We start from the raw sequence: 13237 nt of genomic DNA, 5'->3' as shown, positions 1-13237 counted from the left end.
CCCGCCCTGGCCCCCCTCCCTCCCTTCCCCCCCATGCCTCTCGACTGGCGCCCTGACCAAAAAGGTTCTAGAAGCCTTGGCATGTACAAACATTCACTATCCTAAGAGAAACTCTCCTGGGAGTGATTTAAGTCTGGTTGTTACCAGATTGTTTTTCTCCAGTAGTGGCTATTTTTACCCTGGGAGAGAAAGCCTGAACACTTGAGGTTTCTTCTGGGAAGGCAGCGACTGTCCCAGGAGAAACTGAATGTCTGTATGAGGTCTAGGAGAAAACAGCAATGTTTTTTTTAATCCCATATTTTCTCCCTCTCGTCTCGTCTCCCCTCTCTCTCTCTCTCCCCATCACCTCCTCTGAAACCAGCCTGGCTTACAGTGCTCATGCGCTGCGCCCCGTAGCTGCAGCAGCTGCCAGCTTCCCCTTGATACACTTCTCATCTTGATACAAGTCATTTTACTGCTTTGCTTGCACTACCTCTTTAGCTTTACCTTTTCCTTATGAGTCCAAAAAAGCAGCAGGTATTTGTGCTCCGTGGAGTTTGATTGTATTGCCTTCAATAGATGTGATTGCCTTTGTGTTTGCAACATTTCATATGCTCCCTTCTACTTGTTGTAAGTAATAATTAGAATGAATTGAATGCTGGGGTAAAGGTACACAGTTCCAAGGAGTTGGCAGATACTTATGACCACTGTATATAGCAGCTGGAAGGTGTTGTAAAGTTGTTGGCTGTTACATAAACTTGCTGTAACCAAGTAGATATTTTTAAATGGCATACATCTCAAGAAATCACTGTTCTGCAGCAATATGCAAATGCTGGCAGCAGTAATTGCGGGATGCAAGGAATCAGTTATTTAAGGAACACATAACATACTGTATAAGTTATGGGTAGTACTAGACTTCAGCTAATAATCATTTTACCTATATATATTGCAGTATCAACCCTCACCAAGTGCATGATGAGGTGCTGGAAGCATTTGACTCATTGCCTGTGTGATGTCTGACAGATTCTGGCTTTGGGCAGACTATTAGAAACTGCTAGTCTCGTTCAACTGTAGTAGTCTCTGATAAAAGGTGGTACTGCTTCAATAGCCCCCTTCAGTACAGTTCCACTCTGATGTAGAAGTGGCATGCTAACAGTATTGTACAGTTAAAGAATTAGCAGGTCAATATTGTAAACCTAACAAAAGATAAAAAACTGAAAGCACTGGCCAGGAGATCCTTATACAGTTAGTAGTGGGGAGCCTTCTTGCCTTTTTCTTACACTGCTGAGGAAATCAGCATTTGCATTATGCTTTACTATGCCTGTCTTTTTTTAACCTTTTTCTTGAATTATTTCTGAGATCTGGATAAAGGAAAGAGCTGATACGTCTGTATTTTTGTACTTGTAAGGCCCTTTTTAATTGATAAGCAGTGCTTTAAAAGCACTTAAAAATTAACATAATACTTTATCTTCATATTCCTAACTTTTTGTATAGGTAAATTGTTTTTCTTAGTGATGTGTCATAATAAACTACTTGTACTGCGGCATTAGACTTATTTTTCATAAAATAAGTTTGTACTTTTAAAAAATGTTGTAAACCTTAACTATTGCTTTAAATGTTCGGAATTAGCTTAGCCATGATTTTTCCATGTTTTTAGAATATCTTCCTAATGCCGAATGAAATAATTAGCTTTTATTTTCTAGTTTTGCCAGTTGTTTTAACCTGAGAGACCAATCGTACAGTTTGTACAATACAGTACAAAACTTGTCTGTCCCCTTCCTCTGCTCCCTTTTAGATTGTTATTGACTTAACAGGACAATGCCTTTTTAAAATACAGAATGCTCTATAGGTTTTCAGCCTCTTTGTAAATGTGGTCTGCCATTGAAAATCCATTTTGCCTATACTTTCAGGACTTGTTTGGCGTGAGCATGGTTGTTCCTTTATTAAGCCTTCATATTAAGTCTTTAGGGGCAAGTCCAACTATTGCTGGCATAATAGGTGAGTACAGAATGCATGCTTATATAGTAGATTAAGAATAAAGTCAAGTAAAAAGAGTATTAGCAATAATTCACAGCAAGTCAGATGTGTGACATACATTAATAGTCCTAACACTTGAATTAGCTATATCGGGGGGTTTCAACCTTTTTTAGTAAGTATACCCCCGGTGGCCAGATGCGGAGTGGGGGAGGGGGTGGCGCACGGCCAGACATGGAATAGTGACAGCAGGGGTGGTGGGAAGCAGCGGCGGCCACCTCATGCAAGCTCCCCCCCCCGCCCTATGTCCGGCTGGCCAGATGGCACCTGCACAACCTGCAGAGGATCACCGCTGCCCTTGACCCCCACCCCACCCCACCCCACCTCGGCCCTGCTCCTGGGAGGTGGAGGTGGGGGGTGGTAGATGACAGCGCTTTGTCCCCACCTGTGTGTACCCCCTAGGGACCTCCCAAGTACTTCCTGAGCTATATAATAGAAAAACAAAGCCAAGCTTCAAGAGAAATTTCTGCTAATGACTGGTCACCTTTTGTAATACATTTCTCTCCCAATTTGGTAATACACCTTTCATCTATTTCCGTTATAAAATCTTTACGTCCCTTGATTAATTATTTGCAAAATCTACTATGCAAGTAAATTTCATATGCTAAGATTTTAACTCACAGTTAAGGGCTTACTTTAAAGTTTAGAAAGAGTAATAATGATAAAAATATATCATCTTTATAATTGTGTTTTTTTAATATCTTGTCTGTTCATTTTGGGTGGAATTTATCTCCTTCTGGAGTTAATGAAAGTTCTGTCTTGAGTATGGTTGATGGCGAATGTTTATATAATACTTCTAGTGGAAAATAAGTTACCACCTCTCCACTCTACGTTGATTTGACTATTTAGAGGTCTCAGGATCTGAGTGTCCTTTAATCAGTGAAGAAGCCTGGCAAATACTATGCTGCTGTGTCCATGTTGCTTTCTGCAGATGCTGCCAAGTGCTACTAGATTCATGACTTTAGAAAGAAGAAGTAGAAGTTGTGTTATCTTCTACAGCATAATGGCCTGCCAATAATATCTTTATAGTCTTGTGCAATTGGAGTGGCTTCTCCTAGGAATGAAAATTCCCTCCTGCTTTTGCCAGAATCAATAACAATTTCATATATTTCCTATAGCAAGGCAGCACCTCTGGGTTGAATGGTGTTGCAAATATGGTACACAATTGTTCCTCTTTCTCTTAGTATCTTTAAATGGTGAAATGGTGGTTGCCACAGTCTGTGCTAGACTTTCTGTCTTGCTTGCTTCTGAGCTTCCACCCATTCTTTCAACAAAGGATTCATAACATTTTTCTCAGCTTTCTCCATTAACTAAAGCCATGCTGAAGAATCTCTTTTAAAAGAGTTTTACAGGTCCATTCTCACTTAATTCTCACAGTGGCATTTTTTTCCCTTACATTTGTATTTTAGGATCTCTTTATGGTTTCCTGCAGCTTGTTTCCAGCACATTTGTGGTAAGTTTGTAATCCTTGGTCTCAAAAATATATTGATGTTTCTTTAAATGTGGTGGAAAAATTGATAGCATTGATATTAGTGTTTTGGGGGAATGTGAAAATATATGTTTAACAGGATTCACACAAGCCTTTTGAGATCGTAAAGAACAGCTGTTTCTCCATCGTGTAGAACTTTTTGGCTCAATCATAGGGTATAATCAAATTCTTCAGGTTACCAATACACAAGATGGGATTTTCAGCTGAAAAGCAAAGCCCTGCCTAGATTTAGAATCAGTCAAGTGTACCTTTGTCAGTCATTCAAAGTTCTCTGTAACAATGCTGCTATTAAAGCTGTGTTCCTCAACACAGTAACCTGTTTCTTGCACATAGTCTCATGGACCAAAAAAAGCATATTATCTGGATTTTCCTTTCCCTGGTTAATAGGTGGTCTCCTGTAATTTGCCATATGGACTTAATTCATACAATTTATCTCAATTTTCTCTTTTTTTTCCTATTGGGTTACATTTTTTCCCACTGCAATGCCAAGATAACTATGTGGAAGGACCCAACCCCGAGGCCATAGTTCATGAATACATACTGTACCTTTCAGGTGCTTAAATCTAGACATTTTAGTCAGAAATACTCCTAGCCTCATCCACCTGTTTGGCATACAATTGCCTTTCCCCTATATGCTTGTTAGTTTCCCTGAACTTGCCTATAAGACCCCTAGCATGTCCTCATATATATCCCTCATAAAGCTTCTTTTCCAACACACGTGGTTACTATATTTACGTATAGTAAATCATGTTGCCTATAAATGACTTGTTGTTTTTCCTTTCCACATTTCTTCGTATTGGTATGCCCTTAGATTGTGGATACTTTCGAACTGACACTGTCTTCTCCTAGTGTTTGACAAGCATCTAGTACATACAGGCATGTCTGCACATACTATTAATGTAATATAGGCTTACTGTGCAGTAAAATACTGCACAGTAAGCCTTCCCCAGGAGCACATCTACATGTGCAGCCTGTGAAGAGTAAATCTATTCCCAATGGGAGCAGCCTGGTACAGGGCTGGTCCTGCCCTGCTCTAATCCTCTGCAGCAGCCAGGGGGAGCTCCAGGCAGGGGTTATAAGGGGCAGTCCCAATATGCCCTGGGCCAGAAGAGCTCTGCTGCCTGCAGCAGCAGCTGTCTCCTGGCCCTGTGCACAATTGGAGGGGTCCTGATGTGCATGGAGCCGAGAGACAACTGCCACTGCAGCTGTCAGAGCTCTCCCTGCCCCATGCACATTGGACACATAGCTATTGGCTTCCCCGTCCAGCAGGGGGTCTCACCAGGAGCTGCCTCAGAAGCAGACTACAGGCAAGCCCCACTTAGTGCTCCTAATTGGTTCTGGGAAAGCCAAGCACTAAGTGAAACAGCTTTAAGCAGAACCATTTCCCCATAGGATTTAATGTAAATAAAGATAATTGATTCTGCACCATCTGCCAACTCAGACCCTGCACTTCTGCAGCCCCAACCTGGGCCCTGCGTTCCTACCGGCCCTGGCCGAGCCACTCCCGGCAAGGCACCACTTGGGTTCTGCCAGGGAAGGCATCAGCTCCTCCCGGCCTCATTGTTCCCCCGCCGCGATGGGCCCTGCCAACCTGCACCTGCCGGCCACCAGTGCACCTGTGCATGGCACTTCAGAGTTTAATTCTGTCCATTGTATCCAGCTTCTGACTTTTAAGGTTGCTTACTGTTCATGTAACAAATACATTATCTGTACAAGAACACTTTCACTGGTGACCCTTCTTCTCAAAAGAGAAGTAATTCATTTAAATCAAATATGCAGATTGTTCACTCCAAGTAGATAACTCTTGTTCCAAACATTCATTTCTTGTCTTGTCCAGGGCTGCTGGAGTGATGTTGTAGGAAGAAAACAGTCCCTGCTTGCCTGCATTCTCTTCAGTGCACTGGGTTATTTGCTGCTGGGCATGTCCACTAATGTGTTTTTATTTGCTATTGCTAGAGTTCCTGTAGGTGAGTAAATGTATTGGTACCTAGGCTTTTATTTATTTTAACTTAAACTAGAGAATTATTGCTGGAGGAGTTTGTGACATTTGACTATAGGTACAAGCAGGACAGTTTGAACAGTTTTGAACAGTTCTATCAATTGTTATTAGAAGAAGCCTGTAGAAACTCAAATTCAAGTTGCTCCTTTTGAACTTTGTCATGATCTCTTTTCCAGAAGTTAAGAAACAGTGTACCCAGAAATAGATGACTCCTGAGATTCTTTTTAGGGGTACCTGAATTGTAAGAGTTCATGCTAAGGTCTGGCTGGAAAGAGACCATTTTAAGGTTCTTGTTTGGGGGAACCAGAATGACTAGTCTCTTCTGAAAAGCTTGGTCTGTTTCTGCAACACAGCATGAAATAACATGCATTTTTTTATCATGCGGAAAACATATTTCCAAATAAACTGTCAGCTAAAAAAATGACTTGCTACATCAGTGGAAATTCATATGTGGTGTATAAACATACGTCTGTGACACTAGTGCTACATTTGCCTCACCATTTATGTTAGAAAATTTTGAAGGGTTTAGCATCTTAAATATTTGCCTTGTCCCAAAGAATGTTTCTTTGTTTCAGGGGCTTTTCGAGGCAATTTATTTATTTTCCCTGAGTTTAATTAATTTGATTAAATTGGTGATTGGCTTATGTCTCCTACTTCTAGAAAGATTTTTGTGATGCTCCCATAGGGGCTGTCTGATATGATCTAGTGTTTTTCTGTTACAAGGAAAGGGCAGGAGATTTCACTAAGTGCATGTATGGTATTTTTGGAATATGCTTAAATTTCTCTTATTCTGCATGCCCTCCCTACCACCTGCTTTGTGTGTGGTGTATTATAGTTCCTTGTCAGCTCCCATAATAGTTCTTGGTGTTTCTGTAAGCAGCTGTGTTGTTCTTCGTCCACCAGTGACCACAGGAGCAGTTGTCTCATTTGTTTGGGGATCCTTTCACAACTGTTGCTTCCATCTTACTTTAGCTTAGCTGTTTTGGTCCCTGTTGAACATGCTGCCTATACTCTAGCTGCTGAAGATGCCATGAGAACTGGTGATGTCTAATGTATCATAAGGCCAGGGCTGACACAACTGCTTTAGTGCTGGCAGGGGATGTTTTGTCATTCCTAGAATTTTCAAACGGTAATTCAAAATATTATATATGGCATTACAGACTACATAACAATGATACAGATGGCTTGACTGAGTGTCATATATTTCTTTTATGTTGCCTCGCAGGTATTTTCAAACACACACTCTCCATTTCTAAAGCTCTTCTTTCCGACTTGGTGTCTGAGAGAGAGCGCCCACTGATTATAGGGCATTTCAATGCAGCCTCCAGTATTGGCTTCATTCTGGGTCCTGTGGTTGGTGGCTACCTTACAGAGCGAGAGGGTGGCTTCTACCTGACATCCTTCATCTGCTCTTCCATCTTCATTCTGAATGCTGGTAAGTTGTACTTTGCACTTCAGGCTTTGTCTGTTTTTTTGTGCAGTCATGATACTTTTAACAAGAACAGTAATCTCCATCCAGTCTGTATATTTAAACAGCCTTTTGCATGTGAACTTGTAAAGCCCAACATACCTCTTCTCTTCAACAGCATTTTTGCAGACACATACAAACAATGGAGTGTAGTGATTTTGAGCTTGAAAATCTTAGGTTAATTTCTCAGATCTACTGAGCATATTTTAGTCAAGCAAATTGCTTGGTTTTCCCATATTTAAAATGAGGTATTCAAAACCTCCTGGGTTATGCTGTTCTGCTTAGTGTTTGTAAAATGTTTTGTCCCTTTCTTTAAAAAAAGGTGCTATTTAAGTTCAAAAGACTTTTTAATTTATTTGCATTTTATATTTAAATAAACTATTAAAACATGTTTGTGAACATAAAAAGTATAACTAAAGATGCTTAATTGATTACTGAAGGCATTCTCTGTATAGGTCTTGTCTGGATGTTACCATGGGATGAAGAAAACACAGTGAGCAGCAAACATGAGCAAACCACCTGCAACAGAAAGATGACTGAGAATATCTTGGGAAAGGTGAACCAGGACTCACAGATTAAAGCAGTAGCTAATGGAACAAAGAAATGTGATGTTCCTCTCTGGTCTCCCTGGATTCAAGTTGTGCCAGTACTGAAAAGGATTAAAAGCATCGCATGTTCTGATATGTGGGATATATTTTTAGTACGGCTACTAATGTCTGTTGCCGTAATGCTGTACTACAGCAATTTTGTTTTGGCAATTGAAGAGAGATTTGGAGTGAAACCTAAGCTGACTGGGTACCTGATAAGTTATGGCAGTACCCTTGGAGCACTTGCTGGCTTCCTAGTTGGAACAATAACGAGGCTATATCAGCATAACACTTACACAATTTTATTACATTCCAGTGTTCTCACATGCACATTGATACTGCTGTATTCTTCAGCACTCAGTATATGGACAGTGATTTTGTCTTCTACGTTTTTAGCCTTTTCAACTACTGTAGGACGCACTTGTATCACTGACTTGGAACTGACCCTGGGTGGAAATCATGCCAGTGGTACACTCCTAGGAATTGGTCAGTCTGTGACATCTGTGGGGCGTATAATTGTTCCTCTTCTCTCCGGAATTGCACAAGAGTTCAGTCCCTGTGGCCCTCCAACTGTTGGCGTGGGGCTGGGACTGATGGCTGTTCTAATCATGGTAATGAACAAATCACAATACAGTAGTGCTAGAAACATTAAACTTAACAGTGAGTAACATCTTATTTTGGACAGGGTTATTATCTTAAATGAAACAGAGCAATTCAAAGAATTGGGGATAAATTGTGGGAAAGAACAATAAGCACAAAAGAAGTTTATTGTAAGCACAATAAGTTCACAGGATGTTATAAGAAGAAACAACAACTTCAAGGGCAGTGAGGCCTGATGCGGCCTTCAGATTCACATGGACTCTTCTAATGGAGTATCACAAGTCAAGACAAATGCTCATAAGTGTAATTTAGAGACACCAACAAGAGGCGCAGGAATGGAACAGAAAATTTAAAAAATAAGAGTTCTCGAGTGTCAATGGCATGTTGAAAAATCAATACTTTCATCAGTGCTTCGCCTAGAAATGTACCCACCCTGAACTTTCTTGATATCCCATACTTGTTTCTTTTTGCCCCAGTGTTTCTGGGTAATAGAACCATGTATGTTCTGGCACTTTTATGTATTAGCAGGCCTAAAAGAAGCATGTATTTTAAGAGAAGATGTCACCATCCAGAGCAGAGGTGATTCAGTTGAATGTAAACTATCTTGAAACTTGCACTAGTGGTTTTTGCACTAATTACCACCTCCATTTGCTTACCTTCTGCCATAAATGTTTTAAAATTTCCCCAAAATTCCCGGTGCAGTTTCCTTCCATCTCTGCTCTAAGTGTAACTTTTCCGTCTCAGTTCTTCAGTTGGCTTTTTAAAATGTTCTGGAGAAATATTTTTAACTGTTTGATGTTGAATTAATTCATTGTCTTTTACCTCTACCAATATAGGTACAAATGCCATTTTAGATAACAATTGAAAGTATATGCAGTTGGTGCTGGTCTAGTCTTCATTTGTCTGCAATGGTTTAGGAAGCCAAAGCTAACAGATTCTTGCAAGCAAAGGTGCATCAAGAGAGTTGGGGACACAATTCAGAGTACTGCTCTGTATTGTACCTGGTTCAGGCCAGTAATCACTAGTAGTCATTTGTTTTCATGAGCTTTAAATTTGTTCCACATTTAAAAAAAAAAATATCTTGCACTTTTAATGTCTTTTACCTGAAAATCTCATGCACTTTCCATGTAATTATTTGGTATATCATACAAAACCAGCTGTGTGAATTTTATATAAAAACATTGTGTGCATATGCATTTTCAAAAATTATAAACAAAGCGTCACTTCATAACTGTCACAGATGGTGTTTTGTAGGGTTTTTTAATCATCTTTTTTTCCCCTCAGTAATGTGTCTTCTCTTCCAGAATGCGTACTCCCATTTGAAGTCAGTGGTAAAATCCCACTGATTTCAGTAGGAGCACCATGGAAAAATGCCTGCAGATCTTATAATTATTTTAAGTGCTTTTGAGTTTAGCAAACATACAGGGCTGGCATCTTCTATGTTTGCAGGAGGTAACCTTGATTTCTCTCTAAGAGTTCAAGTTCATATAGAAAATAGAGTTGCTTATATTTTAATATATTCTCACTTTTGCTCCTCCCTTTATGGATTGGAAGAATTGTTACCTAGGTAAAATTTTCAGATGTGCCCAAGTTCCAACCTCAAAAGTAAAAGGGCTCCTAAGTTAACTTACTTTTAGGAGCCTAAAGTCACTAACCTACAGCTACCACTTTACCAAGCACCTCAAAATATTCTGTCACCCTATCCACTTTTATACTGCATTTCTATATTATGAAATGGATTTTTGCTGCTATCTCTTGGAACTTAAAAACCTTTGATAAAAATGTTGCCTAGTGATCTGATAACTAATAAATAGACAAAGACTTTCTTTTTTAAGTTCCAGTAACAATAATAACCCAAGGCATTAGACCAAAGAAACAATGAAGATTGTCTTGCATTAATCTGGGTAAGTGTGCAAATACCACTTTTATGGGTGACAGAACTGAAAGTGTAAATACTTTTATGCGTACAAAAATGGACGTGTGTTGTACTCTTTACAACCAGCAGATATTTTTGCATAACTCTATTTTGTTTTGGAAGAGATATTGCAGTTTTCTTGTCTAAATGTGCACAGAAGACTAATACGTGGACTGGAACGTGGTCTCAGGGATGATGATACTTCTGGACAAAGAAGTGTTTGGAGTTGATAATCAAATAATTTCTGAAGGATTTTTTTAAAGGATTTCTTTCTTCACGGTCACAAAAGAATGATACTAAAATTGTTATTAAAAACAGTAATAAAATTAAATGATGTTCCATGCTTCTTGTTTCAGTAATTGTCTTGTTCCTTTTAAGACCTTGTCACAAAATATAGATAATCAACTCAATAGGATTGAATGGAATGCACTGTATTTGACTGCTTTTACCCCGTTCCTTCATTTTTCTCTTGTTTCTTGGCTTCTTAGGTCCAGGCTACCTCTTCCTTTCTTTTCAACAAAGTCCAGTTCAGCATGGCATTAGAGGTGCACTGATATATTAGTCCATATCAGATCAGCACCGATAAAAGGAAAATCGACATTATCGGCAATTGGCAGGTTTTGGCCCACGTAGCCGATTAACGTCACCAATAAATGCCGCATTTGTGCACGCAGCCACAGCATGCATGCAGCCAGGAATGCAGCCTGGCAGCTTGAAGAGTAGTATCCGGCTGGTAAGTCTATGGAGGGGGGGTAGGGGAGGTGCAGATTGAGGCCCCTGTGGTGAGGGAGGGAGTGGGGCTGAGGCAAGGTCAGGCAGTGCCCAGCTGGGGTGGGACAGGGTGCAGCACTGAGCTGTGGGCAGCTTGTCCAGGGGGTGGGAGGGGGGTGGCTCCCTGCTACTGTGTGCACCCCTGAGGGAGGTATGAAGTTCATGTACCCCCTAGATTTGTGCATGATGTGAAGGTGGGCTGCCTGCTGTAAGCTCAAGGCCAGGGGCTGCGCTGGCCTCTTCCTAGCAGGGTCACTGGACTGCAGGCCAGATAGAATGGTCTGGTGGGCCGCATCTGGCCCACGGGCCGCATTTTGCCCACCCCTGATCTAATAGGTTCCTTCCAACCCTAAAATCTATGACTCTCATGTTAGTCTTTATTTTAACCATGAAAGATGGAGGAGAGCAACGGAAAGATAAAATGGGGAAAAACTTAGAAAGCATAAAGAAGTCCTGCTTGCCAGTTCTGAGACAGGGTACCCAAGGCAATCATTCTTATTGCCAAAGAAAATAAGGTTGGCATTTTGCCATATTCACTGTCTCCAAAAGTCATGAGTTGCATTTGGATTGCTTTCCCCCTGCCATTAGTTTGCAGGATTTGGGAGGTGGGGGTTCTATTATCCTTTGTTGAAGCCCTCTTCTTTGTCTTTCTTTTTTCCTCTTCTTTTTTAAAATGGTCGTTACATTTCTAGCCTTTACAGTTGTTGAGATCTTCAGAATGTGAGAGAACACAGTGCTGGTTTCATAGTCTGCAGATGCATTCACTGAAAGAGTCTAAATGAATTGACTTAAGCATATTTTAAATTTGGCTTTAAAATGATTGGCCTAAGCAGGAGTGTCAGGCTAATATAGCTGTATGTAACTGAATATTGCATATATTTGAAAGGATATTCTTAGAGTAAACTTGCAGCCTTATAAGATTTTATGTTTAGGATATGGTTTTTTTTAGGTATGTATTTACCTCCTGCTTCATCATCTTATAAAAATTGTAACATTCAGGTTTCTAGCAAGTACCCTGCCAGATTGATTGATGATACTAAAACAGACTGAAACAAACATGACTTCATTAAAACTAACAAGCTCAAGCCCTTTGGTCTAGGCATCTAACCTCTGACCTCTGCAATATGCCCTATTACACAGCCTTACAAATACTCAGACTTCAACTGCCTCTGGATTGGATTCCCTGACCATGTTCACAAACTGCATTTCTCTATACGGTTTTGGTGCAGTTGGTTCCAATGAGTGACACGTCTTAAATCCTTATGTTTCAGGGTCCAAATTGCATTATGTACTCGTTGTTACAATCAATCTAGCCTTTTCACCATCCAGTAAAATCCAGTCTTTGGTGATTGGTGTTCACCATAGTCTGAGCTTCTGAAGCCAAGAATTTCAGCTTTCATTCCAAAGTTTCTAGCTTTCAGAGTTGTGGAGGAAAAACTTGGAAGCATGAATGACCTCAAATGGCCCAGAAGAGGGAAAACAAAAAAACAAATGTATAATTATGTTTACTCATCAGGCCTAATGAATGAATTGGCAATAGTATGTATGGTAGTTCAGTCATGGCATGCACAGTATTTGGGTCTTCAGCTCTTCCTTAAGCTAAGAATGATGTGGTTGGCCCCAAGTGGTAGATATAGGTATAGATATATAACAAAGCATTAATAAAGCACCAAAATGGAATCCTTTAACGCCCCTCCCCTCCCCCGTCAAATCCATGGATTGTGACAAAAATTGCCATTTGACTGAAGCAAAACTTGTGCAGAAAATAGCATTATTGTCACTTCAAGCTACACAACTCTTCAGATGAATGCCAACCATTGAAACGCATGAGATCCACTGGGGTATGATTTGCAATCTATTGATTTTGTATTGCAATCTCAGGCCTTGGCATTCTGTCAACTCACAAAGGGTGGGCTAAGCTGTAAGCAAAGTACGTGACAGACCTTTAAAGCATGTTCATGAATCACATGTGATCAATCTGCTGCACTTTTTCCTGAAAGTTGATACCTGCATATGGTGTACTGTTAAAAGATCTCTGCGGCCTGCAGGAAGTGTTTTTGTTCTGTAGCAGCAGAGATCCAAATTCCACTCTGTCAGTAAGTTCTAAAGTTTGGGCCACTTGCTCAGTGGGGTGTGGAATCTAAAACTTGGTGTAACGTGCTTTCTCCATGTGAGCGTTCTCAGGTGCAAGGACTTCTGGTTACTTATGCTGTTTCAATCTTATTGCTTCCCCAGAACATAAATTGTACCTGCTTAAGCCCCTGAAATGTTAGCTGAAGAAAGCAAAACTGTTGACTTGAGGGAAGTAAAAAAGAACTCCCTCCCATTTTTGGGTTAATAACTTAGTAGTTACTTGCCCAGGGGACTTGAACCTACATTTCCGATTTCACCCTGC

The 13237-nt window shown here is 40.3% G+C and overlaps 1 protein-coding gene across 3 annotated transcripts in view; it reads left to right on the top strand.

Annotated features, from left to right (window-relative positions):
- Window positions 1-10406, top strand: part of MFSD9 (major facilitator superfamily domain containing 9) — a 12469-nt gene extending 2063 nt beyond the window's left edge. For 2 of the 3 annotated variants that reach the window (XM_014523607.2, XM_025213185.1), the window contains exons 2-6: window positions 1890-1977; window positions 3423-3466; window positions 5340-5469; window positions 6727-6936; window positions 7425-10406. In XM_014523607.2, coding sequence (XP_014379093.2) covers window positions 1890-1977; window positions 3423-3466; window positions 5340-5469; window positions 6727-6936; window positions 7425-8224 — 1272 coding nt within the window. In that variant the 3' untranslated portion in view covers window positions 8225-10406. The remainder of the gene's footprint in view (window positions 1-1889; window positions 1978-3422; window positions 3467-5339; window positions 5470-6726; window positions 6937-7424) is intronic. The other variant, XM_014523608.2, reaches the window with a different exon arrangement.
- The last annotated feature ends 2831 nt before the right edge of the window (window positions 10407-13237 follow it).

This window comes from Alligator sinensis, unplaced genomic scaffold (genome assembly GCF_000455745.1).
Source record: "Alligator sinensis unplaced genomic scaffold, ASM45574v1 scaffold680_1, whole genome shotgun sequence".
Lineage (NCBI taxonomy): Eukaryota > Metazoa > Chordata > Crocodylia > Alligatoridae > Alligator > Alligator sinensis.
Note: the sequence above shows the minus strand (reverse complement) of the source record. Positions and strands in the feature narration are given on the sequence as shown.